This window comes from Cynoglossus semilaevis, chromosome 13, assembly GCF_000523025.1.
Source record: "Cynoglossus semilaevis isolate Cse_v1.0 chromosome 13, Cse_v1.0, whole genome shotgun sequence".
Classification (NCBI taxonomy): domain Eukaryota; kingdom Metazoa; phylum Chordata; class Actinopteri; order Pleuronectiformes; family Cynoglossidae; genus Cynoglossus; species Cynoglossus semilaevis.
The window spans coordinates 4129364-4154693 of NC_024319.1; the positions used below are offsets into that span (position 1 = coordinate 4129364).

Below are 25330 nucleotides of genomic sequence, written 5' to 3' on the forward strand. Positions count from 1 at the left end.
AACGTTCAAAATAATAGCTTAGCAGTTTCCTGTTAAAACGTTCAAAATAAAAGCTTAACCGTTTCCTGTTGAAACTTTCAAAGTAAAAGCTTTGTTAAGCGTCAACAAAGACTCCCAACTACCTTAAGATATTACATATTACAGTATACGCGTAGCCGTTTAAATATCAACGTTCAGTAAAGCTCTAATAAATAAACTATGGTTTATGTAATGGTAGACCAAAATGTTTTTTGTCTAGCATTTTATCAACCTATTTTAATTTCGAAACCGGAAATATTACTTAAATGCATCTCAACCGATGACCGCCAGGTGTTGACTTTTGCTCGTTTGAAAAACAGTTACATTTTGTTTCAAACGGCTCTCCATTTACATACTGAACAGAAAATTCAAAGTAAAACATTTTACCAATAAACATTAGCTAAATCCTTAAAGCCTGTAATGAGGAGTTCCGGAAAAACTCGATTCTCCTGGAAACAATTACGACGCCGAATTCTACCGTAAATCGTGAGTGACCTTACTCACATACTCAGGTATATTTGACAGTTTTAAGTAAAATAGGAACTATTTACATCATTATAACGATGTATTAAGTTTTCCCAAGCACAAACAACACTACATTATATACATGTTTTGGTCATTAATCTTAGTTTAGTCTTAGTTAATTTGACTTAATTATAAGCTTTTGTATTCATCGCCTTGACTCCTGAATCTCAACGTACTGCAGTTCTTTTTTTTTTTTTTTTAATTTTTGATCCATTCCGCTCAATTTCTGTGTAGGGTTTTAACAACAGTATTGGTGAGTGTTTCTAGGATATTAGATATTCAGGACTGGATGGAAGGTATATAAGACAAAAATATAACAGTACTCAGGTCAACTAGGGCTAGCTGTCACTTGTCAAATCTGCTCCCGCCTACCGGCATCTACACTTTCTATTCAGTTTTGTAGATAGATTAAAAAACTTTAAAAAATCATAGTTTAATAAATAATAGTTTATAATAAAGCAATTATTTTATTTTATTATTTTTAATAATTGGCTTTAAGCTAAGTTGAATTTTATCATAAATGCAGGATTAAACCATAGATCTCACTTCAGTATTTCCATGCTCATCATGTGACTGGAATCAAGTATAAACAACAGAATTATGTGAAGCTGTACAGTCGCAGACCAGCTGTAAGGGGAAATGGGGTTTTCAACCCCACTACACTGGCCTCATGAACACACACCTACTGTAGGCTGAGCTCCACCCATTCATGTTTTGACAATGTAATCAGTCACCTATTAATAAACCTTGTCCATCCATGACTGAGAGCCAAGAAGGTAAATTGTGTAACTGAGTTAGAGAGGGAGAGTCTGAGAGACAGAGAGAGTGAGAGAGAGAGATTTCGAGCAACAGCCATTGTTTCTGAGGGCGGAAGTTGTGATGATGCTGCTATATTGTAAAGCCTGAGGAGGAGGAGCAGGAGGAGAGACGGGAGAGTCCAGAGCTGTGCTCCTGACTCTGTCAGATCTACAGTAAGATCTAGACAGTCTTCCCACTTCCAGTTCTGTTCTGTTCTACAGCAGATGGTAGTGGTTATATTTACCCTTGTGCCTTTTCTCTCGTTCTCAGGGTAGCAGAAGGCAAACGTTAAGAAAAGATAGTTTATATCATTTGTTTGGATAACACAGTGGAATCTAAACAAGGCTGTTCACCACGGGACACAGACATGGACAGTAAAGAGGAGAATATACAGTTCACACAGGGTTTACCAGAGAAAAATGAGCCTTTAAGGTAAAGTCACTCTTTATTCTGTTTTCCTAATTATTAGTAATACAAAAATGTAACTTTGTAGTTGATTAAATGTGCAACACCGAAGAGACAACTGAATTTGATTTGAAAATATTCCTGTAGATGTATGTGTTTACATTTACATTTGATTAATATCTTTAATTATTGACTGCTATTTTCAGTATATAAAAACATCTATTTTTCCCATACACCAAATTACAAAACACATTGAAATAATGCGGATTTATACAAATTAGATGCAAGTATTTAGGTATTTATTGTGTTAATTTAAAAAAAAAATACAAAAGTAAAATGGGTAAAAGAGTTATTGCCTTGAACATATGTCTCTTTGAGTACTTGAGTACTTAGGTAAAATGGGTAAAAGAGTTATTGCCTTAAACATATGTCTCTTTGAGTACTTGCTAGTGGTGAAAGCATTCTCAGCCTTTTTAAACAAATTCTAATAAGCCAAGTTAGACTTTAAATCACTGTTTGTTGGAGAAAATGACACAATAACATTTCCTAGTAGACACAATGTCTTAAAATAATTTTACAGTAAAACAAAAAACAAAACAAAACAAATTACAATAGGTGTTTTTATTTGTTTTTCCCTCAGTGAAGACAGATATGACAAAAAGAATGGGAAGAAGAAAAAGAAGAAGAATAAAGAAAAAGAGCCAAAGTTGCCCATGGTTGGTCCCATCACAGTGGTAAGTTATCTTTGAACTCTGACCTCTCACTGTAAAACCTAAAACTGTATACCTTAGGATTTAAAGGTAATATTAAATGTATTTTTGCTGTGGTGGGTTTTTTTTTTCAAAACCTGAAAAATGCTCAAACTATAGTTTTTTTTAAACACAAAGATTTCCATTACGTTTTCCACAAAACCCACCTTTTTGCTGCATTTATTAAAAAAACCCACATAGTTTATGGTCATTCTGACATCTTTTATTTTAATATTTGTATTTTTCACTTGCATCTAAGGTCTTGTTTTTATCGTACATTATTTTACCTTTATTACTTTTAAACTATTATTTTTTACTATCTAACTATTTCGGTATGAGAACATCCTGTGGTCGTTTTGTTTGGACTCCACCTGTCCCCTACTGTGTGGACATAATACGGTGGAGTTAAAAGTCTCTTCCTGTTCTGCTTCGCACATCAAATGCAGCATCTAATCTTAGTACCTAATGAATTTGCTGTGTCAAAATCACTGTAAAAAAAAAGTAAACTCTGAAGAGCATGCCTGTGTCTGTCAGCAGGGGACAGCTCTGGAAATAAAATCAGTCATAAATGTAGATTTACCTACAGTAACATGGACACACTGTACATGAACCTGATTCAAGCACTAACAGAAGAAACTATGTTGAAGGCAAAAATGTCTTTTTTTTTTTTTTTACTATTCTTTCTTTCTACACTGTCATTATTGTATGTGTATAGTTCAGATTTGCTGACAAGTGGGACATTTTAATGCTGATTGCTGGGCTACTGATGGCTATGGTCAACGGTGTCATGCTTCCCCTTCTCTTCCTCGTGTATGGAGACATGACAGACAGCTTCATAGGCCATGGATCATCTTCTCCAGAACTTAGTGAGTTATCTTTTACAGCCTCAGGCGTACATCATATTTGAAATGACTCGATGGGTGATTTTATTTTAACATTGTTTTCTTTTAATGTGTCTTATCAGACTTCACAGACATACAGGTTAACATCACTCTACAGGAGCAAATGACTGAGTGAGTATGTGCCTGGTTTACCAGCCACCACTGCCACATGTATGTGTTTGAAATGTTCCTTATCTGGTGTTTTATATACTGGATTGTTTTATTATAATTTTTTCCTCTTATTAACATCAGCATTTAACAAAACATGCGACATGCTGACATGATATTTATGCTATCGGCTAAGAGGCTCAAACGCAAACGGCTCTACAGTCTCCAGTGGGATTTTAATACGTTCTTTACATAAGAAAATAAGGAATTTACATGTAACGTTACAAAAGCTAAATCCCTGTACTTGTCCTAACCTGAGTGTTAGGTTTACCTTCAGGAGATTATGTTTGAGGTCTGGGAGTTCAGGGTATTAGGGATTAATTAATTCCTATTAAACTTTCCTCTGCCTTACCAAATGAATTTGTCACAACAAATCTTTCCTCTAGGTATGCCATCTACTACTCCATCATGGGAGTTGGCACGATGGTTGCAGGATACCTGCAGGTTTCCCTGTGGACTATATCCGCTGGGCGACAGGTCAAACACATACGCAAGCTGTTTTTCCACAAAATTATGCAGCAGGAAATAGGTTGGTTCGACGTCAACGAAACAGGAGAGCTCAACACACGGCTCATGGAGTAAGTCTTAGTGTAAAACAATAGTTTGTGTTTCAGTCAGGACTTGTTAAAATGTTTATTTTAATTCAAATGTATTACCAGGTGCTTTTATACAAAACTATAGAGTTTCTAAAACCAGTGTCTTTATTTTGGAAGCTTACCTTTTCAATGTTATTAAAAAGAAAAAAGATCCAGGGCTTGAACTGGTGATCAACTTGCTGTAAGGCTGGAGAAGTGCCCACTGTGACATAAGATTGAACACCGTATCATGACATAATACTATTGTTTTTTTAATGCTCAAATCTCAACATTAATAAACTTCTGTCACATATTATTTTTTGATATTTCACCTATATCCTGTAATCAGATTCTAACAACACCGATAAAATAATGATAAATTTGACTTTATTGACATAAATGTTGTGATGGTTTAGAAGTCATTCGTGACTCCCTTTTCATTTGTTAGTGATGTCTATAAGATCCAAGAGGGAATTGGAGACAAGCTGGGAATGCTGATCCAACAACTCAGCACCTTCTTTGCCTCCTTCATCATTGGCTTTGCTAAAGGCTGGAAGCTCACCCTGGTCATCATGGCCTTCAGTCCAGTACTGGGCATTTCAGCAGCACTTTACAGTAAGGTGAGTCCAGTGGGGGTTTTTTTCAGCATATTTCTATGAATAAATCTTGATCAACAATAGACTATTGTGAATGTAAATGTGCATCTTGTCTGGGCAGGTGCTCACAACATTCACCAGTAAAGAGCAGGGCGCTTACGCCAAAGCAGGAGCTGTGGCAGAGGAGGTGCTCTCTGCAATCAGGACAGTGTTTGCATTCAGCGGTCAAAAGAGAGAGATTACCAGGTGTGTAGACAACTCTGTGATTTCCAAATGTTTTTAATTTGTATTAATATTTTACCTTTGGTGAAGAATTAGTTTCGGAAAAGTTCACGTTGATGTGAGTCTTATTTAAGTGGTGAGTAGGTTTTTATACATTTTTCATGTTGCACTACAGATATGAAAAACACTTGGAAGATGCAAAGGCTATGGGGATTAAGAAAGCCATCTCTGCCAACATTGCCATGGGCTTCACCTTCTTCATCATCTACTCTTCCTATGCCCTGGGTTTCTGGTATGGTTCCACACTCATCCTCAGTGGGGAATACACCATTGGGAGTGTACTCACTGTGAGTAGATACGTAGACACATTAGATGTCTATCTCTGAATATCCATCAAGATATTCCTTGTTAGTGACGTAGAAAGAAAAAAAAAAGACTTCCTCTGTCAGCCTTGTGATATTGTGTGTCTTTCAGGTTTTTTTCGTTGTGGTTTTTGGAGCATTTGGGATTGGACAGTCCTCTGCCAACATCCAGAGTTTTTCCAGTGCTCGAGGAGCAGCACATAAAGTGTACAGTATCATTGACAATGTAAGGAAATCAAAATAATTATAATTTTTGTGTTTAAATATAAAACAGATGATATGCAACAAAAGTATTGCAACACACAATAATATTGAATATATATGTATAAAAAGCAATGCACATCTCATTATGTACAAGTATGAAAAAAGTATGATTTTTTTTTGTTTGGTTTTCTATCTGAAACAAAAAAGAGTGAAGTAAATGTAAATGAAAACAGTTCTTTAGATAAACTTGTTAGGGATGAAGAACAAAGAAAAAATAGAGGTGAGGAAGATGAAAAGATAAGAGAGAGAGAAAAAAGAGGGGTTGCTGTTTGGAGGGAGTTCCATTTCTTACAGGACAGGGTCGATGTCTTTAATGTTTGAACTTCCAAACACTCTTCAGTTTGTGGTTTGATACTTCAGCGCTGAGGTGTTGACTCTTGTTGTGTCACCTGGTGTGCCCGTATATATTTAGTTTACAGATTACTGGACTGACTGACTGACTGACTCACATTGCAGAGGTGTGAGTCACTGACCTTTTGTCACTTTCACGTCTCACCTGCAGCACACTACAAAAAATCAGTTTACAGCCAGGCCATATTGCATGCTCTTACACTGTGACTTGTAAAATACATTGACCAGGTAGTTCAGTACCGGATGGATCCTGTTTTTATGATTCTCTCCTCTGTGTCAGTGATAAGTATTGTTGAGAGGAGGCAGATTGTTGTATTCTGTTCACACTTTTTTGGCTCGGGAGTTACTATTCAAATGACCATGCTGAGTCTGCCAAGTATTATGTACAGCATATATATATAATATAATTCTTACAGTATATGGTAACTATTACATACTTTTTAATTATATTATTATTTTTTAAATTAAAATTGTGCTCATTGTCTACCAGCACTTTCTTTGCGACACTCACTTTTTTAGCTACATTAGGAGGTAATTAAACAGTTTATGGGGTAGAAGCCACATCAACAGGATGTTGGTGAGAGAGTAGAAAGGTAATCTTTTTTTTTTTTTTGGTCTGTGGATTTCCCCTTTCCTGTACGTCAGTATTGATTGGGCTGTAGGTGAGTGTGGTTGTTTATGGTATGGTGTGTGACCTTTAATGAAAGGTACTTTTTTTTTTTTTTTTTAAATCGTCTCATTGTTGCAGCTCTTGGTGTCTGTGAAGTCAGGACTGGGCAGTCTCTCTCTTTCCTGTTGCGCCCAGGTTTCCCTTCAGCTCGGGTTATAACCAAAACAGTGAGAAAACTGTTTTCAGGGTTACATGAAACGGTGAACAAAAACAGGGAGCTGTGTCAATAAACATCTGCCTTGTTCAATGAGCGCTCTGGAAAAGCAACAGTCTTCCTCCCATTGTCCCCTTAAGGAATAAACATGAATCCAGTTATTCCACTGCATTCCTATTTACACAGCCAAAACAGAGTGAAATCTGTTTTTTTGGGAAAACATTTTTAACTCTTTATCTCTCTACAGAAACCATGCATTGACAGCTTTTCGGAGGCGGGCTACAAGCCAGACCACATCCAAGGAAATATAGAGTTCAAGAACATTCACTTTACCTACCCCTCCAGACCAGATGTCAAAGTACGTCCTTCACAGATGGCCACAGATACGATACAACATCACACCGTGCTTGTTAACTAATGCTGTGTTCATTTGCAGATCCTAGAAAACATGTCTCTGAGTGTCAGTAGTGGACAGACCATCGCCTTAGTGGGCAGCAGTGGCTGTGGTAAAAGCACCACCGTCCAGCTGCTTCAGAGGTTCTACGACCCTCAGGAAGGCACTGTGAGTGAAAGCTGGGTTCATGACCTCATCTGATTTACATAAAGCTGCGGGAGTCTGAAGTAACACTCTGTCTGTGAATGGGCTCTGTATCTGTAGGAAAACGTTAGCAAGGACTAACGTCAGCTGAGAGTATATAAATCTGATTGAAATGGGTGCAGCAGCAACAACTCCTATTCCTAGAATTTTACCCACAATGCAACTTGGTTATAGACTTTATCAGCTACGTGTTTGACCGTCTGACCGGTGGGATTTGTATTGAAGCAAGATGTGTTGTGTGTATTTAGCCTTTACAGGTAGATGATGGTGCTACTGTGTTTGTATAACCAGTGGACAGGTGGAGCCATATTATCAGATAGGAGTATGAATAATGTATGAACTAAATGGCCTTTCCCCTGATGTCACTATCTGTAGTTAAAAGTAGAAAAGAAATTAAAAGTTAAGACTGTAAGTCCATGGACTATCTGTAGTTAAAAGTAGAAAAGAAGTTAAAAGACTGTAAATCCATGCTGTGTTTGTGACATACAGTCCTTCATGTGGTGTAAATGAATCCTCCGTGTCTGTTCCTCTCACGTTTAGGTGTTAATTGACGGCCACGACATTCGCTCCCTCAACATCCGCTACCTGAGGGAGATGATTGGAGTGGTAAGTCAGGAGCCCATCCTCTTTGCCACCACTATTTCTGAGAACATCAGATACGGACGACTCAACGTGACGCAACAAGAGATTGAACAAGCCACCAAGGAGGCTAACGCGTACGACTTCATCATGAACCTTCCTCAGGTCAGAGGTGTCTCTGTTCTTGTCTTTATTAACCACTAAGGCGACATGGCAACTTCCAACACTGACACTTCCACTGTTTAAACAGAAATTTGAAACGCTGGTCGGTGAGAGAGGGACTCAGCTCAGCGGTGGACAGAAGCAGAGGATTGCCATTGCGAGAGCTCTGGTCCGTAACCCCAAAATTCTTCTGCTGGACGAAGCCACGTCAGCTCTTGACGCTGAGAGTGAGACCATCGTGCAGGCTGCACTGGACAAGGTACTGACACAATCACAGGATCACAGGGAATAATGTGTGAAATACATCTAAACATTTAAATCTAGTTATTATCTATAAGACTGTGCCACAAATGAGTAGTTGTTTATGATACTATACTGTGAGGCTCAGGAGATGTTTTCCAAGCAATTGCAGAAGGAAACATTCACCACAGCAGCAGCCAATTCATTGTATTCATTGTATTTGTATTGTATATATATATATATATATATATAGTAATAATAAATGATAATCCTGTTCAGCTCCCAACTTTTTAAATTGTTTGTGTTTTAAATTTTTGGCCCCTTGACTGCCCTGCACTGGAGATATTTCTGTTATCAATGAGTAACTTAGTTTCAATAATTCTTAGTGGTGGTTATACAAATCAAGCCAAGAGTGAAATCAAAACAATACAGTATTAATATTTAAACGGGCCTTGGGCAAACGCAAAGTTAAGATTCAGGGTCAAAAAGGTTAAGAACCTACAATTTCCAAATGTATAAATTTCCCCCACAGACAGGTCTGCAGTTTTTCCACTGTCTGAGTTTACTCTTCAAGATCCACAATAGTCGTAGACATGGAGAAATATTAGTTACTAAAGACCATGTCTCTGCTTGTAGGTCCGACTTGGTCGCACCACTATAGTTGTTGCACATCGACTGTCTACCATCAGAAACGTTGACGTCATTGCTGGCTTCCAGAATGGTACCGTTAAAGAAGTGGGCAGTCACAGCAAACTGATGGAAAAAAAAGGAATTTATCATTCACTAGTCACAACACAGGTAAGAAATACTCACTAAAAACAGAGAGAACAGCTTGACATAAATCCATCCTATAACAACCGCTCCATGGTTGTGTTACTATGTCAAACCTGCAGACTTTTCGCAAAGTCGGGGAGGAGGATGACGACGACGAAGAAGATGATGAGGAGGAGGATTTAGAAGATCCGAAGAGTCCTTTGTGCAGTCATGGGTCCTTATCATTTCGGAGGAAGTTAAGGAGAGGCTCCTCCGCCGCTGCCTCAGTAGGCAAGAAGGAACAGACAGAAAAGAATGACAAGGATACAACAGAAGAGGTGAGCTGGAGTATCCCATGTTCATGTTTCTAAAATTCTCTAGAAAAAGTTCAAAACAGGTTTGTCACCTCTGTTCCCTTTGTGTTTTCCAGAATCCCCCCTCTGCCCCCTTCCTCAAAGTCTTAGACCTCAACCGTTCAGAGTGGCCGTACATCATGCTGGGAATCTTCTGTGCCATCATCAACGGCGCCAGTCAACCGATGTTTGCTATATTGTTCTCTAAGATCATCACAGTAGGTCCACTTTTATTGGCAAGTGTGCAGCATAAAAAGTCAGCCTTCAACTGTTGACCTGTGTTTTCAATCACTTCAGGTGTTTCAAGAGCACGATAAAGACATCGTGAGGGAAAGGGCCACGTCTTTTCTCTCATGTTTTTCGCATTAGGAGCCGTGTCGTTTGTCACCTTATTCCTGCAGGTGTGTCTGCTCATACGTCTACCTGTCAGAACATAAAACACACGGGCAGTTTGTTGTGTTAGGGTGATGGATGTAGGATTATAATCCATCTAAATGAATGACTTTAACACTGGTTTCCTTCTGTGATGTATGTCCAGGGCTTCTGTTTTGGTAAATCTGGAGAGATTCTTACCCTCAAACTGAGACTGCAGGCTTTCAAGGCCATGATGAGACAGGTGAGCTGAAGAAACCTGGAACAAAACGCCTGCAGCTAACTGGAGTACTCCAGTATCTCAGTGACTAATGTCTATGATATGATACATATATAATACCATATTTTCTCGTTACTAGAGGTGTAAGAAAATATTGATGCACTGAAATATTGCAATATTTTGTTTAACAGTAGTACTGTATTTTTTTTTTATGAGGTGTAAGAAAATATTGATGCACTGATATTTTGTTTTACAGTAGTACTGTATTTTTTTTTTTTACTGACAATAACATGATGCAAATATTCACGGCATTGGTTCATTTTGCTTTTATTTCTTCTGTAGTTCTTACAAATATACACCAGGTCCCTCTGTTCCAACTTTAGTAACCTGCTGTTAAGAATAGAACAGCATTGTGTGTTTACCATAAAGACAGTTTCCTACAATTGTTTTTAAAAAAACTCATAGCATTGCAGTATATCACAAAATGTCATATCAGCCTATGTATCATAGACATACTTGTCATCCATATTCCACAGAGTCAACTGGTCTTGCTCAGATACAGTGTATAAAAACTTTTGGTGGCCCACATTTGATGCCCAGATGATGGGGGCAACAGAACTTTCACTCCATGGCCTAATGTTCTGTTCAATAACTTTGTTTAGCCTGTTGTCATTTTGGATACCAGATATTAGCTGCTGAATACAACACATGGTAAACCAGAGGCCCATATACAGGCCAGTATCTGTTCTTTTCTGTTGATGTTGTTGATGTTGTTGTTTTGAAGGACCTTGGCTGGTATGACAACCAAAAGAACAGTGTGGGCGCTCTCACTACCAGACTGGCCACAGATGCTGCCCAAGTACAGGGGGTGAGTCGAACAGCTGCCACGAAACTGCATAAGAATCCTGTTTCCCACAGAGCGTCACCCACTTTCTCTCTTTGTGTTTCTGCTCAGGCCACAGGAGCTCGTCTGGCCACACTGGCCCAGAATGTTAGTAACCTGGGCACCAGTGTGATCATCGGTTTTATCTACAGCTGGGAGCTGACGCTGCTCGTCCTGGCCGTGGTGCCCATAATGGTGGTGGCCGGAGCCGCAGGCGTCCAGATGATCAGTGGACACGCTGCGGAAGACAAGAAGGAGCTGGAGAAGGCTGGGAAGGCAAGGGCTCTGTTTCACTAAAGGGTTTCCTGTCAGAGCACAAACACTGCTGGGGGTAACAGCCACCGTGGATGTGTTTGTGTTTCCACAGATTGCCACGGAGGCCATCGACAACATCCGCACTGTTGCCTCTCTCACTCGAGAACAGAAGTTTGAGGCATTGTATCAAGAAAACCTTAACGTACCATACGTGTAAGAGGAAAGACAGTGTTTTAAACAGACATGCAGCAGACCTGAGAGGTGGATTTCAGTCATGTGACTTGAACTTAATCTTTAATCTGTTGTTACTCCAGGAACGCCAAGAAAAAGGCCCACATCTATGGCTTCACTTTCTCCTTCTCTCAGGCAATGATCTACTTTGCCTACGCCGGGTGTTTCCGATTTGGAGCCTGGTTGATTGTGGAGGGAAGGGTAAATGTGGAAGGAGTTTATCTGTAAGTGTCCAGAGCCTTTTCTCCTACTGAACTCAAAACATATAATGAACAAAAGATGTGTGTACAAGCTGGTGTTTCAACAAACTGCACAGGTGCACACGGGCGTATTAACACCACTGGCAGTGACAGGACTGGTTTTTCTATAATCATTGACTTGAACAGAAGCACGTGCACGGTTAACTCCTTTGTGTAGTGTGCACATAGGTTTTATAATTGCTGATGTAATTCACTGACATGGCTCAGAGGAGTCACTTGTCATTCTTCACATAAACCTTTACACAAAGACCAGAGTTCATCTCTGACCAGCCATAAAGAGATAACACATTGCTAGTTTGAGGTGCAATACTGGCACTCCTTTGTTTACAGTATGTATCAAACACCTTTGATGTCTGTGCATAAATGAGACATTTTATAGGGTAGAACATATTTTGAACTCATATTTTGTCCAAACTCTCAAATTAAATACTCATTTTTTATTTAACTTTTACATGTACACACAGAAATGTATTATAGATGAAAGATAAATACACTTTAATTACATAAAATAACAAAAATGTTCTCACACAGAACTCGCTCACTCACTCGGAAATAAGTGACCCTAATCTTAAAGGTCAGAACGCTTAGATTGTTTTTTTTTCCCCACCATTCTTTGCACTCCTCCATACGCTCTCTGAGAGAAGTGAAAAACACAACATTTTTTGCCAAATAAAATGATTTGACCACAAAGTGTCATATGCAGTATTCATCAGCAAAAACGTAAACAATTGTCCAACTATTTTTAGGTACATGACTCAGAGCATGTGAGTCGTCTTCCTGTTTGGACCAAAGGTTGAAAGAAGTAATACATGTCGTAATCTTTTTATATTCCATAAAAATTAAAAACTATTTTAAATTGCACTTCAAATAACACGAACGCTGCATTTATTTGACAGAGTCACTGTTATTTAATCCTTTCAATGTCAAAGAAAGGCCGAGCTCCTGTCGTTCATTGTTTGGTTTCCTCCACCAGTGTGATTTCAGCGGTGATGTTCGGCGCCATGGCTATTGGTGAGGCCAATGCTTTCGCTCCAAACTATGCCAAGGCCAAAGTGTCGGCCTCTCACCTCCTGATGTTGATAAACCTGAAGCCTGCCATAGATAACCTTTCAGAGGAAGGAGAAGCACTGGTACGTCACTTACACACGGACACGGACAACACTGCCTTTAACGCACGTGATACCATCTGTTCCCGTTTCCTCTCCTTAAACTCCAGGAAAAGCTTGACGGAGAGATTCACTTCAAAAACATTGAGTTCAATTACCCCTCAAGACCAGATGTGCCCATCCTCAGAGGGCTGGATCTGGAGGTGAAGAAGGGTCAGTCACTGGCCTTGGTGGGCAGCAGTGGCTGTGGGAAGAGCACAGTCATACAGCTGATTGAGAGATTTTATGACCCCAAAGAGGGGCGAGTGGTAAGAAGATGCCTCCTCACCTACAGTCATTCAGTTAATGGTTAACTGAAGGCAATGGTTATGACTCCGTTACTGTCTCTGTTCATCATCAGTTGTTGTTGCATTAAATACTGTGAGACTAGATGAAAAGTCAGAACGTTCTCCCAACTGACCAAAATTAAATAATTTCCTCTCTTTTTATTTGATTATTAATTAGATTTAGCTCATTTTTTTATGTTTTCCCACACAATATATTCTCGTTGCATAAGTTATATTGATACTGAATACATTTTTTAAAATAGCACTCACTGCTTTTTAATTCTTTTTCGCCACTGCTTCTGCAATACAGCAGACCTTGTACGTGTGAATTGTCCCCCTGGAGTTTGTTACATGTTACGATGTCTCTTGTCATCCAGGTGATGGATGGTGTAGACATCAAGAAACTGCACATCGGTTGGTTGCGATCCCAGATAGGCATCGTGTCCCAGGAGCCTGTGCTGTTTGACTGCTCTCTAGCAGAAAACATTGCCTACGGCGACAACAGCCGCACTGTGACCATGGAGGAGATCGAGGCGGCAGCAAAGGCAGCCAACATTCACAACTTCATCGTGCAGCTGCCACAGGTGAACGACACACACAGGAACCTCCTGGTGTTTCAGTCAGGTCCTATTCTGAATTCCTAGTCACGACAAAGTTAAAGAATAAACAACGTCACGTTTTTATTCACTCCTTTTTCTTTATGGAACTCTTATCTTTACCACGTGGTGGGTGACTATCAGGCAGAGATAAGGAGACATGACAGAAGCTGCGACATCTAAATGTATCCCAGTGACACAGAATTATTGCTGGTTGCATTTCATTTATCTGCCCGACACTCGCTTACACAGAGACATGTACTGTTTTGACCATTTATATTTTATACCTACACAGATGTATATATACATTTTAGTAAGTAATTAGTATCAACAACAACATTTTTAACTGAAGAAACATTTATGAAGTACAAAACAATAAGCTTAGATCGAAGTCATCATCAGGAGTTTTCTAAACCCCTGAGACTGGAATTCTTTTTTAAAAATTGCTGGCTCCCCCTTGTGTTAAACGTAGGTACAACTACAAAACTCAAGATCTTTTCAGTGATGGTAAATCGCTGATTTATTATTACTTTGTCCTAGTGTTACTTTGTAGCAGTGTGTGTTGTAGCACACTGGTTTCTTCAACAGTGACAAATGGATTGTTTTGTCTTTGTGTCTGCGGCTGCATGAGCAGCAGTACAACACTCAGGCAGGTGACAAGGGAACACAGCTCTCTGGTGGGCAGAAGCAGCGAGTGGCCATAGCACGAGCCATTTTGCGGAACCCTAAGTTGCTGCTGCTGGACGAGGCCACCTCGGCCCTGGACACTGAGAGTGAGAAGGTGAGTCTCTGGCCCTCATGTGTTTTCTGTCTGTCCTGCAGGTGGTGCACTTTGTTAACACTGGTCCCTCAGGTGAGTGAACGGATAAAACATAAATATGGTCTCAGATAAAACATTTTCCATTGAGATTTTCAAAAAGTTTTCATTGCTGCCACCTAGTGGACCAATATTTAACTTGACACATGCTTCTGTCTGATCAGGTGGTGCAGGAGGCACTGGACCAGGCCAGCAAAGGCAGAACGTCCATCATCGTGGCCCACCGTCTGTCCACCATCCAAAACGCCGACAGCATTGCCGTCCTGCGCGGAGGAGTTTTGGTGGAACAGGGGACGCATGAACAGCTTCTGGCCAAAAGGGGATTCTACCACACGTTAGTGACAAAGCAGTTGGGCCACAGTAAGGCCAGCAAAACAGGAAGTGAACAAAGCAAGGAGAATTTTCAGGAAGCCTTATAGACTTCATGCAAATCTACAGTACTGTGCAAAAGTTTCACGCAGGGCGTGATCCTTTACTGTATTATTTTCACCTCATTCCAAATTTTTTAAAAACAAATGTCAAGATCACATTTATTCAAATACTTGACAATACACGTACACAAAACTTTAGCACAGTACTGTACATACCAGCTGGATCACATACCTGACCCTTTATCACTTTCATGCCTCTGATTTTTTATATATATATTTTTCACAGATTAATTCCAACGGAACAATTATGAAACATTTAGGATTTACTACTATGTTAGTCACAGTCTGATTGATCGAACTAATTCTTATTCTAAGTTGATTCTGTAAAGTTTTACTACGTTACTTTACTGCTTTAGTTGCACTGAAACAAATACTTGATGAAAATTGATGTCTGGAGTATAAATGTATTGTAATTTAAAAGTTAAACTGACTTTTGTTGAGATTTGGCGCCACCTACTGTGATCAAAAACCTCAGTACTGTATGTATTGATGATTAATATTTTACGATATTAACGAGGCGTCGTGGTGCATTCATTGGCACTAATAGCGTCACTCAGCACAACATTAACGTCTGTGGGGAAAACATGAATGAATGAAAACGTAATCGTTTACCTGAGAGGATCCACAGTAGTGAGTAATTGAGCAGATTCTTGTTAAATGCGGTACACGGTGTGTGTGTGTGTGTGTGTGTCGATGCAATTAATAGCGATTGTAATTTTTACAAACGCCAATCATAACTCACCGGTGTGGGTGTATGCTCATATATAAAAATGTTTATATTTATTTGATAAAACGACTCACTTTTTTTTACACTATTAGACTTAGGTCCAACTTTTCTAATGTAAAATGTGGACAGGAGCTCGAAAACAGTTGGAAAACACTGCCCCTACAGTTAGTACAGGTGATAGTTTGGGTCAGAATTCAATCATTTTAAGCCTCAGTGCTGTAGCTGCTGTGAGCTGTGCAGTCCGGCAGAGCCTCAGTATCTAAACGGAACCAAAAGTCACCAATTTAAAAATGACAGGAGTTCAGGAAGAGAAGAGAGAGCGGAATTTACGATGAGGTGTAAAGTCAGAGCAGCAGCTGAGACTGGTGTCCAGTTCCTAGTGTTTATTATTCCTTAACTAAACGAAGACGGTTCTTATTTTTCATACTGAAAATGGTCGATGTCTGCAGCGTTCATGCATTTTTTTCTTCTACAAAGGAAACAGAAAAAGGAAGAAAACTTTTCAGATTTTATTTTCAGACACAAAGCTTAAGAAATAACATAAAGGTTTCTGGCACAAATCCACCCACATATGGCATGAATGACAAAAAACAAAAACATTATTCAAATGTTTAAACTCAGAGGCTTCGTGGAATAGGTTTCACAGTGAGAACTTTCAACTTCATCATAATCACTTCCTACTGAAGTACAAGTGTTAGATTAAAGGCAGACGCAACACAATAATACAAAGAGTTAATGACAGACATCATTGATCAAAACATACTATTTTATGTTCTCCTGGTTCTTGTAGAACCACAGTGTACACTCATTAATCAGGTGATTTTTTTAATAAAAAAAAACCTCCAGACATAATCAGACTTTCACTCATGACGCTGGTCTTGAAACAATGTCATGTTTGGACTTTCAATTTTCAAACCCAGCAGTCTGACTATGAAATTTGATGTAAGTGCTGCAGACGACGACATCTCCGGACAACGTTTACATTTGAAAGGAAAAGATGGAAAAAAAAAGTGACTCTGGAATTTAAATGAAATGATAAATCCCCAAATTAAAGGACCAGTGCACGTGACCTCTGTTTGAATCAGAGATTTAAAAACAGGAAGCTGTTTTTACAACAGAATGATTAAACTCATCATAGAAAACGTCCTCAGTGTGTAGAGCAGCGAGCATAAAACCATGTGATAAACTGTAATATACCTATTATAAACAGATTTTTGTTTAAAGCTCAGTTTTTTTAAGTGGCATTATCTTAGAGAGAACAGATTTATTTTTTATTTGGAAGTCTGAGCTTGTAGAAGTGGCCGTTTGATTTGACGTGATGTGATGAGAACTCCTTCAGGTGTTGTTGGTCTGTAACAGACTGAGAACGCGCTCCTGGTTGTGCTTGCGGAAGAACGCCTTTCCGAACTCATAAGAGCTGATCATTATCGCACAAGCGGGGGCCACTTTGATGAGTCTGGGCAGGAAACCTGTCAGGGAGAGAAATTAAACAAAGTCAAGTCAGTACACAACACAACTGTTATTATGAATTACGAAATATTAATTCCAGTAAAACGTTACTACCTACGAACAGTCCACCAAAGCCGTCCTGGGCCACGATCCTGCTCATCACACTGTAGGTGCTGGTGGAGACCTCAGATGATACTGACAAAACACAGGAAAGAATCGGTTCCAGAGATGCAGAAATTACATTTATAAATAGAAAGTCTAGATTGATTAGACCTCAAGTACATTCTTAAGAGAAATATTTTTTCAAAATCAGAGAAATCCCATCGGCATAGTAGAAGTTTCCATTTAGTTTCTACATATTTATGTAACATTAAAGTGTCCAGGAACCTATAATAATTTCTAGTTAAATAATGAAAAAAAGGAAAATTATTTATGATCATGTTTTACTACAACAGTGGATCCAAGTCAAGTATGTGGCGAAGCAACGCAAATGAATATCTTTTTTTTCCAATGTTGTGACCCATTAGGGAAAATTGTAATGACATGTAATTTTATTTCTTTTTTCTAATAAAAACGGTTGTGTGGGAATTGCAGTGTTTTTCTGTAGCAATAATAGGAGCTTGACAGTTGTCCCACCTACAAAAGGGGGCGCTGCAAATCATCAGCTGTTGTATTTACTAGTTAAAATGGTGATAAGGATTTAATGTCATAATTACAATTCTTGGCCTGTAACTCTCCCAGCTCCACCTGCCTTCTCGTCTTCACCACGTCAAAGGGTAACGTGACGACGGCAGCGATCTGTAACAGACAAACCCGAATCAGCAAACAATTCTTTCTGGGTAAAACGTCAAAGTTATCAGTGGGGTTTGTTCAAGGGCTGCGCTCACAGAACCAGACACTGCTCCGGCGGTGAAGGCGATGCTGAACGTGGGCTCTCTGGTGTTTTGTTGTTCACACAGCCACCTCTTCCCCTTGTCGTAGCTGTACCAGTACATGGCAGAGAAGGGCACGTCTCGGAGCAGGGTGGGTCCCAGACCCCTCCACAGGGACAGCCAGCCTTCGGCCTCCACCGCAGTGCGGATGCAGGCGGTCAGTTCTCTGTACGACTGTTTCTGAGACTGCAACTTGGTTCGGATCAACTCCAGCGGGCTGATGACCGTCGCTGCCCCCACTGATGTGAACAAAGACAAAACGGGGTAAAAAAAAAATCTGGATCTGGAATCTGTTTTTCCTGCAGTGTGAACGTAGCCGTTATCGGCCGTGATGTCAGTGACTGGACAGGTGTCAGCGGTATTACTCACATCTAGCTATTGGTCCTGCCAGAAGAGGAGCCTCGTCAGCGTAGCTGCCCATGCGGCGCCTGAGTGCTGCACAGAGCTGGTCGTAACAAGTGAAGTAAATCACTGTGGCTGGGACTGCCATCACACTGGAGACACAAACAAACAACATGTTTATACACATAAATAAAATACGATAGCTTGTAAAATAGAATATAACAATGAGTCTGATTTATAGATGTTTAACTAAGAAATTTAGCCATGTTGTGAATAAGAATCTAGAAAGTAAATATGTAAAGGACAACTAACAGCAAAATAATATAGAATAATAATATTATATATACGTTTTGGGGTAATAAAAACAGTGATAATGTGTCTATAATTCTGCCAACACTCACAGAGTTGGAGGTAATCCACTCCATAATGACTTTATTCCTTCATTGCGTAAAATCTTCACAAAAGCGTCCTGCAGATACAGGTCAGAGAGAAGAATGTGTTACTTCAACCAATGAAGTAACTTTGAGAAGAATGTTTTTGTATGAGATGTTTTTTTTTTGTTTGTTTTTTTTACCATGGTGCCATTGAAGTGACCAGGTGCTTTGTACCAGGCCTTCGAGTTTCCATTTTCACACACACATATGTGGTCCATCAGTCCGTTGCAGTAGACAAAACATTTGCCTAAATATCAAGACTATATTTGGTGAGAAAACATTTTATAACACTATGCTTGATTTAATGACTGTTAAAAAAAAAAACCTTTGGGAAAGGGGTTTTTCTGCGCTTGGAGCCGAATCTTCACAACATCCAGCGGTGTAACTACAACATGAGAACATCATTAGAATGTGGGTTCAAGATCCAAAATACAATCCACTTAATATGTTACAGTATAATACAGTTTATTGAAACACTAAAAAAACTGTATAACTGTTGTAAAAGTGGATGAGTTGAGAGACTGGGGTAGAAACAGGGTGGAGTGGGTGGGAACAAATGTTATACTGTAGTGGTGTGTGTATGTGTGTGTGTGTGTGACATACAGATAACGGCAAGTGTAAATGGCAATTTGGCCAAGTAGCGAGGTCTGCAATGATATACACTTTGATACAACAAGTGGGAATTTGTACTGTTAAGTTGCCAAACTGATTCTGGTTGTCAGGGGAAGTCTCTCTGAGGCACAAAGGGTTAACTAACCGCTTGTAACTGGCTTTACTGAGATACCACGGTTATTCTACGTATAAGCAGTAGTCAGAATCTCTATGTTAGAAAACTCTATTTACATTGCGGTGTTTAAAGCATCATCCGCAGGGTATGTATTTATGTAATTACTATTGTGGAGCACTTTTATTTAACTTAAATACCAAATTATAACGTTATATGTTTGATCAGAGAAACATACTTTCTCCAGATATTTTAATATTATTTATAAACTCACCGAAGAGTGACGTGAGGATGGCTCCAGAGCAGGACGCCACCATCTGCTGGAGTGGAGTAATTCCATTGGTGACAAACGGAGCAGACGTTTTACCACTCATTGTTCCTTCACAAAACACAGACACGTCTCAACATGAGATTACTTTTTTAGATGAGCTTTCGGGTTATCGTATTTTACAAAAACTGACCTTGCCTATAGCTGCGTGAGTCGGCTGGCATGAAGTGTGTGATGCGAACATAAGGATGTAGCTGATTAGCTTGACCAACTTCTTACCTGAGAAAACGTTATAGCGTCTAAAAAGACCTTCATGAACATACGCATCCCCCTCGACTTTATACTCCCTCTTTCAGTTCAGAAAGTTGCCGTTGGTGGAATGCGTCAACCCATTAAAAATGTATAAACACGTGCGTGTGCGCATTGCTGTGCTCTTTAACCCACAGTCTGCTAGCGTTACAAAAACAGACGATATTGACGTTAGTTGCGTAATGGTGTTTCAACGGAGCAGATTCGCTATTTCTTTTACAATAGAATACTTCACATTAAGTAAATAATAGAAACACACATGCATTCACTATATCTGTAGAGTATGTATCTGCGATAATTCTAATTATATATTTTATTTTTTACGTTAGATAGTGAAGAAAGTGTACACGGGAACAAAAACATTGTTTACTTAGATTTAAAGTTGCCAGATTTTTTGTTTTTCCGTAAAGATCTGGGGAGATTATTTTATGAGACAGCAGCAGTAAGAAGGCTTTAATTAGGGCAGAATAATATTTTTTAAAGGTGTAACAACTACATTAAACCATGATAATTTATTTTTGGGCACAGTGACATAAGTATATATATTTTTTATGTGGTAACGGGAAAGTCGGAAATTATCAGACGTGGAAACTCATACTTCCTCCACTATTGGATTTAAAGCGGGAAGGAGCGGTTTGACTGACGGAGAAGTTGACGTTAGTTCGTTCATAATTTTAAAACTGTAGGCCAATGGATATTACGTGGTTTTAAAAATGTCAACTCTACTCATTACACTGTTTTTAAGTTATATTTGTCAAACAATGGGACACAAGCTGAGCAATTGTTCGACGATGTTTTATGTCTGTTTCAAAATGTAGGACTTCGCGTGAGTTTTTGTTTGTTGATATGTTCTTTAATCAGCAAGACAGTTACGTGTTTTGTTTTTCCTGATTTTACAAATAGTGTTCTTTGTTTACAAAAGGGGGAGAATGCAAAAAACTTCAAACGGCATGTTGACATTATCCCCGAAGGCAAAAGTAACATCTCATTCTCTTAGCGAAGAGTAAAATGAAGCCAAAACACACGAAGAAACATCGAGAGTCCAGCTGGCAAGGTAATGGTGTACAGTAGTTTGTTTCTTTTTATTTAAACATAGAAGTTCGCTTGACATAATGAAACGTGAACTCTGTACCGGTCACGGAGAAAGTTTGTGATCTACATAGAACCACCAACATGTCACTTAAATGTATACAGCCATTAAAACACTTTATGGATGTTAAAGGCAGATCGTTTCAAAAATGGCAAATATAAGCAGTTTTTAACGTGATATATTTATACGACTCTAAGTTCTTTGCAGTTGAAAACAAACTTAACATGTCCAGAATGGAAGAGGAGCACATATTTTTAAACAATGCACATTTAAATACAGGTGCTGACAAAAACTTGTCAGACTTGACCAAGCAAGTTACACTAATGTTTTGTCCTTTTGTGGGACAATTGCTGGTTTTTCAGGAAAGTCTGGAGACCCAAAAATGACCCAGGCCAATCGAACGTCGCGTCTGTCATGTCCTGTTTCATGCAAACCGTTTGCGGGGAAAGTGTTTTACCTGGACCTGCCCTCGAACAGAACATCAGAAACACTGGAGAGTGACATAAAACAGCTGGGTGGGGTAAGACACTGTCACACTGTACTGTTTATTTTAATGTGCTCTGTGTCAACATACATTTTTCCAATGATTTTGCGTAAAACCATTGCTCATATAGGAAATACAGCTTAAGACTACCTTAAGGCGGGGATTGTCATGTGTGATTGACTGCCACCAGCTGTGAGCTCAGCTAAAATATTTTGTCATGTTTAACAGTATGCAGCAGTCACTTCAGAGTTGATTTTGATTTTTTTTTTTCAAATATCTCAAATAACCTAAAAACCTGTCTGTCTCTCTGTCTGTCACTTAGACTGTTGAGAAGTTTTTCAGTAAGGAAATAAAGTATCTGGTCTCCAACAAGAGGCAGACTCCATGTGTGCAGCACCTCAGACAGGACTCTCCCGTCCCCAGCCCGGACTCTGGACCAAGCTCCCCTTACCCTAATACAAACCTGCACCGACCAGGCAGCCACGGCGACCACCTTAAAAGCAGGCCGCCTGGTCAAACACAGACGGTGTGTTTACTTTTCACTGCTGCAACATCGTGATACATATGGTGGACTGATAATCTTTGACATGTTATCTCACATATATATATATTTTATTTATTTATTTATTTTTTATACAGGTTGTTGCTAGCAGAGGGAAATCTCTGGTGGAGAGAGTGGTGAAAGATCAGGTGGGTGAAGTCAAATCTGAGCAGATTGCAAATGGCTGTGAAGAAACAACTTCCCTGTCTGTGCTAACAAACTGTGTGTGTGTTTTAAGGAGAGAGTTCGAATGAACAGGATTCTGTCAAATGCTCTGGAGTGGGGCGTGAAAATCCTCTACGTAAACGGTGAGCTCCCGTGGTGTTTTTTTTTCTCTATTCAGTATTTTGGCTGTTTAAATGTGTGCGTGCTGTGCACGTTTTTGATAATTTGTGTAAATGCAGATGTGATCGCGTACGTGCAGAAGAAGAAACAGTCCATACTCAGCCAGTGTCGTGACACAGCTGCTGTTAAGACCAAGGTGAGTTTTAAACATATATGATCATTTTTGTAAAGAAATTAATTTCTGGTTTGGCTACAATCCACATGTGGTTTTTTTTTTGTTTGTTTTTATTAAAGGTCAAATCTGGGTCAACAACAAAGAAAGAATACCAGATATCCAGTGGTAATAATCTTATTAAATTGTCGAGCTCGTTATTTTTATTTTTTATTCTCTGTGGGCAAATTCTCAAACACTATTAAATGTCACAAACATGTTTCCTAGGTGGACGAATCCGAAAACCCTTCGTCAAAGTTGAAGACTTCAGCAGGTTTTCATCTACACTCATCACTGTCTTCGTCATTCCTAGCAAAAAAAAACCTACTAAATGTCACATTTCCTTTTCTCAGACACTATCGTCCAATCTACCTCTCACTGCCAAACAAGTCGGAGTTCAACCTTCACACTGTTCCTCCTTTTAGTCCCTTCTACGTCGAGGACAAGTTTTCACCCTGGAAGAAAACGGCAGGAAAAAGGTTTGACGTTTTCTGCCTTTCTTCTTGGACAGTTCTTCCATCAGACGGGAATTCAACACAGATTTAACACAGATTTACAATTGTATTCTTTGTATCACTGATGGACTTGAGAAATTGATTTCAAAATTACATTTCTTTTTATTGGGAGGTGCATCTTGGGTAAATAGATACACACAACATAAATTAAACTAAGAGAGAAAATATTTTTATGATATCATAATAATAATTATAAGAATAAAAGGTTGTTTTGTTGAGCTGTATGATCCTTACCGATCACTCAGTCACAGATTGTACTTACTGTCAGAGATGACTGGATTCCAGGTGCTGTAGAAGTGAACTTTGGAACAGCTGAGTGTGTATTGGATGTTTTAAAGACATAATCAAAGCAAAAGGTTGGGAGACGTGTGGTTGTTTTGGGAAACGTCCAATATAAAGTGGTATCTGCTATAACTTCTTTACACTTCTTGACTGTCGTCTGGTGCAACGCCACATAAATCTGAACGAGCCTGAGGTTGAACCTCCGGGTCTAGTGCATTTGAGAGAGTTCTGAAAATTGCTGACCACAAATCAATGAGGGAGGGGCACGAACAAAACACACAACAAAAAATAATTACTGTTTTTTTGCAGAGACGTGAAAGCCTCAGCCAGTGATCAGAGAGCTCACGGACGAAAGAAGAGGAATAAGAAACGAGGCAGCTACTGCGAGTGCTGTAAGGTCAAATACGAAAACCTCCGAAGTGTAAGTCCTGACGTTCTCTCTCATGTTTTGAAATTGTAAAATGAATGTATGCTGTTCACACTGTCATTAAAATACATCAGATACAGAATATTAAAAAAAGGATTCAGGTTTGGACCACATTGTCCTGCGGGGTGCACCGAGTCGTGATCACATTTACAGACGAGTGTCTCTCTGGCTCAGTAGAAAATGTTTTCCTCTTTTGTGAATGTTTTATTAGAACTTCGACTCTTGGACCAGATTTTTTATTTTTTTATTTTATGTAATTACTTTACAATGTAGTCAGTTGCTGCTGTAGAGAGCCGTGGTCATCAATCATTAAACACCAGAACATTTTTTTGTTCAGCATCTACAGAGTGAGTGTCACAAAGCTTTTTCTAAGAGTGATGAGTATTCAGTGGTGGACAGACAGATTTCAACGCTGCACTTTGACTTCATCACCATCAGAGAACAAGCTGGAAGGTACTTTTATACAAAACATTCCATCCATTTACCTTGAAAACATATCAGTTGATTTCTGGGTTTTTTTTGTTTTTTTTTGCCCCAGTGTTTCATCTGTTCTCTCTGTTTCCAGACCTTGTGGGAAAAGTGAAGTGAGACACAGAGGAGGAGACTCTGGGACCCAGGAGACTCTGAAAGAGGAGCAGCAACAGACTGTCGATAGAGAATCTAATTCAGGACATGCTGTGAAAACCAGATCAGCTCCTGTGTCCACATCTCTGATTCGCAAGGACAGGAGGAACCATAGCTCTTACTCATGCAGATCCAGGTCCAAGTCCCAGGCAGCTAAACGGCTGTGTGGACAGAATTCCTGGACTTGTGGTCCTCAAACGAGGGACCATGCACAAATGTCTCTGGACAGAAGAGAAACTGTTTCCCCCGAAGGTGAAGGTCATGTGACCGCCTCCTGTTCTGCCGCTCAGGTCGACACCGTGGACCAAATATCTCAGAACAGTTCGTCCTCGCTCCCTCAGGATGCCACCACACGGAGCGACTCCCTAAGGAAGTTAAATGTGACAAAACCTCCAGAGGAGACTGAAACACACGAGGGTCTGCCGCAGTTTGAGTCGGTGCAGGACGGAGCTGCAGACGACCGCACGGAAAACACACACGTCCCAGCGCCCGGCTTCTCTGCTGTTCGAAAAATACAGAGAAGGGTCCGAATTTATAAACGCAAAAGACGGAAAATAGAGACCTGTGTACTGGGAGGTCAAAGCAACGGTTCTCACAACTCTCTGCTGAGACTCTTCCAGTCCAGTGATGACATGGATGTAGAGTTTCATGGATTTGAGTTTTAAATAGAAAAATAAAACTTCTAAAATAAAGAAACTTGTTCATGTTTTCTCAATGTGACTTATTGGGTTCATGTTCAAGAAAGGGCCACTGGTGGCAAATGTGG

The 25330-nt window shown here is 39.5% G+C and overlaps 3 protein-coding genes across 6 annotated transcripts; 2 read left to right on the top strand and 1 right to left on the bottom strand.

The window, feature by feature from the left end:
• Window positions 1-1112: 1112 nt before the first annotated feature.
• On the top strand, window positions 1113-16486 carry abcb4 (ATP-binding cassette, sub-family B (MDR/TAP), member 4). The gene is given in 29 exon segments (XM_025061620.1): window positions 1113-1514; window positions 1612-1773; window positions 2387-2480; window positions 3211-3361; window positions 3460-3508; window positions 3931-4122; window positions 4568-4739; window positions 4837-4961; window positions 5113-5284; window positions 5412-5525; window positions 6986-7096; window positions 7175-7300; window positions 7877-8080; window positions 8166-8336; window positions 8954-9115; window positions 9211-9408; window positions 9501-9641; window positions 9721-9760; window positions 9763-9824; window positions 9962-10039; window positions 10800-10883; window positions 10971-11174; window positions 11266-11366; window positions 11468-11608; window positions 12618-12774; window positions 12861-13058; window positions 13454-13660; window positions 14307-14453; window positions 14654-16486. Coding segments are annotated over 28 exon segments (3921 nt in total). The 5' UTR covers window positions 1113-1514; window positions 1612-1708; the 3' UTR covers window positions 14909-16486.
• On the bottom strand, window positions 16146-20244 carry slc25a40 (solute carrier family 25 member 40). The gene is made up of 10 exons (XM_008323069.3): window positions 19990-20244; window positions 19803-19907; window positions 19130-19189; window positions 18945-19051; window positions 18772-18839; window positions 18398-18522; window positions 17984-18267; window positions 17813-17894; window positions 17211-17291; window positions 16146-17116 (listed from the first exon to the last, which is right to left on the bottom strand). The coding sequence occupies exons 1-10, from the start codon at window positions 20018-20020 to the stop codon at window positions 16983-16985; spliced, it is 1077 nt and encodes a 358-aa protein (XP_008321291.1). The 5' UTR covers window positions 20021-20244; the 3' UTR covers window positions 16146-16982.
• dbf4 (DBF4-CDC7 kinase regulatory subunit) lies at window positions 19212-25279 on the top strand. Of its 4 annotated transcripts, none has more exons than XM_025061626.1 (13): window positions 19212-19676; window positions 21028-21159; window positions 21558-21715; window positions 22002-22205; window positions 22319-22369; window positions 22459-22528; window positions 22625-22701; window positions 22800-22845; window positions 22945-22990; window positions 23070-23195; window positions 23823-23934; window positions 24278-24393; window positions 24506-25279. In XM_025061626.1, the coding sequence occupies exons 2-13, from the start codon at window positions 21114-21116 to the stop codon at window positions 25227-25229; spliced, it is 1776 nt and encodes a 591-aa protein (XP_024917394.1). In that variant the 5' UTR covers window positions 19212-19676; window positions 21028-21113; the 3' UTR covers window positions 25230-25279. The 4 variants fall into 4 exon arrangements, with proteins under 4 accessions (XP_024917394.1, XP_024917391.1, XP_016893136.1 ...); XM_025061623.1 differs by lacking the exon at window positions 19212-19676 and adding an exon at window positions 20423-20931; XM_017037647.2 differs by lacking the exon at window positions 19212-19676 and adding an exon at window positions 20423-20919.
• Window positions 25280-25330: the final 51 nt, after the last annotated feature.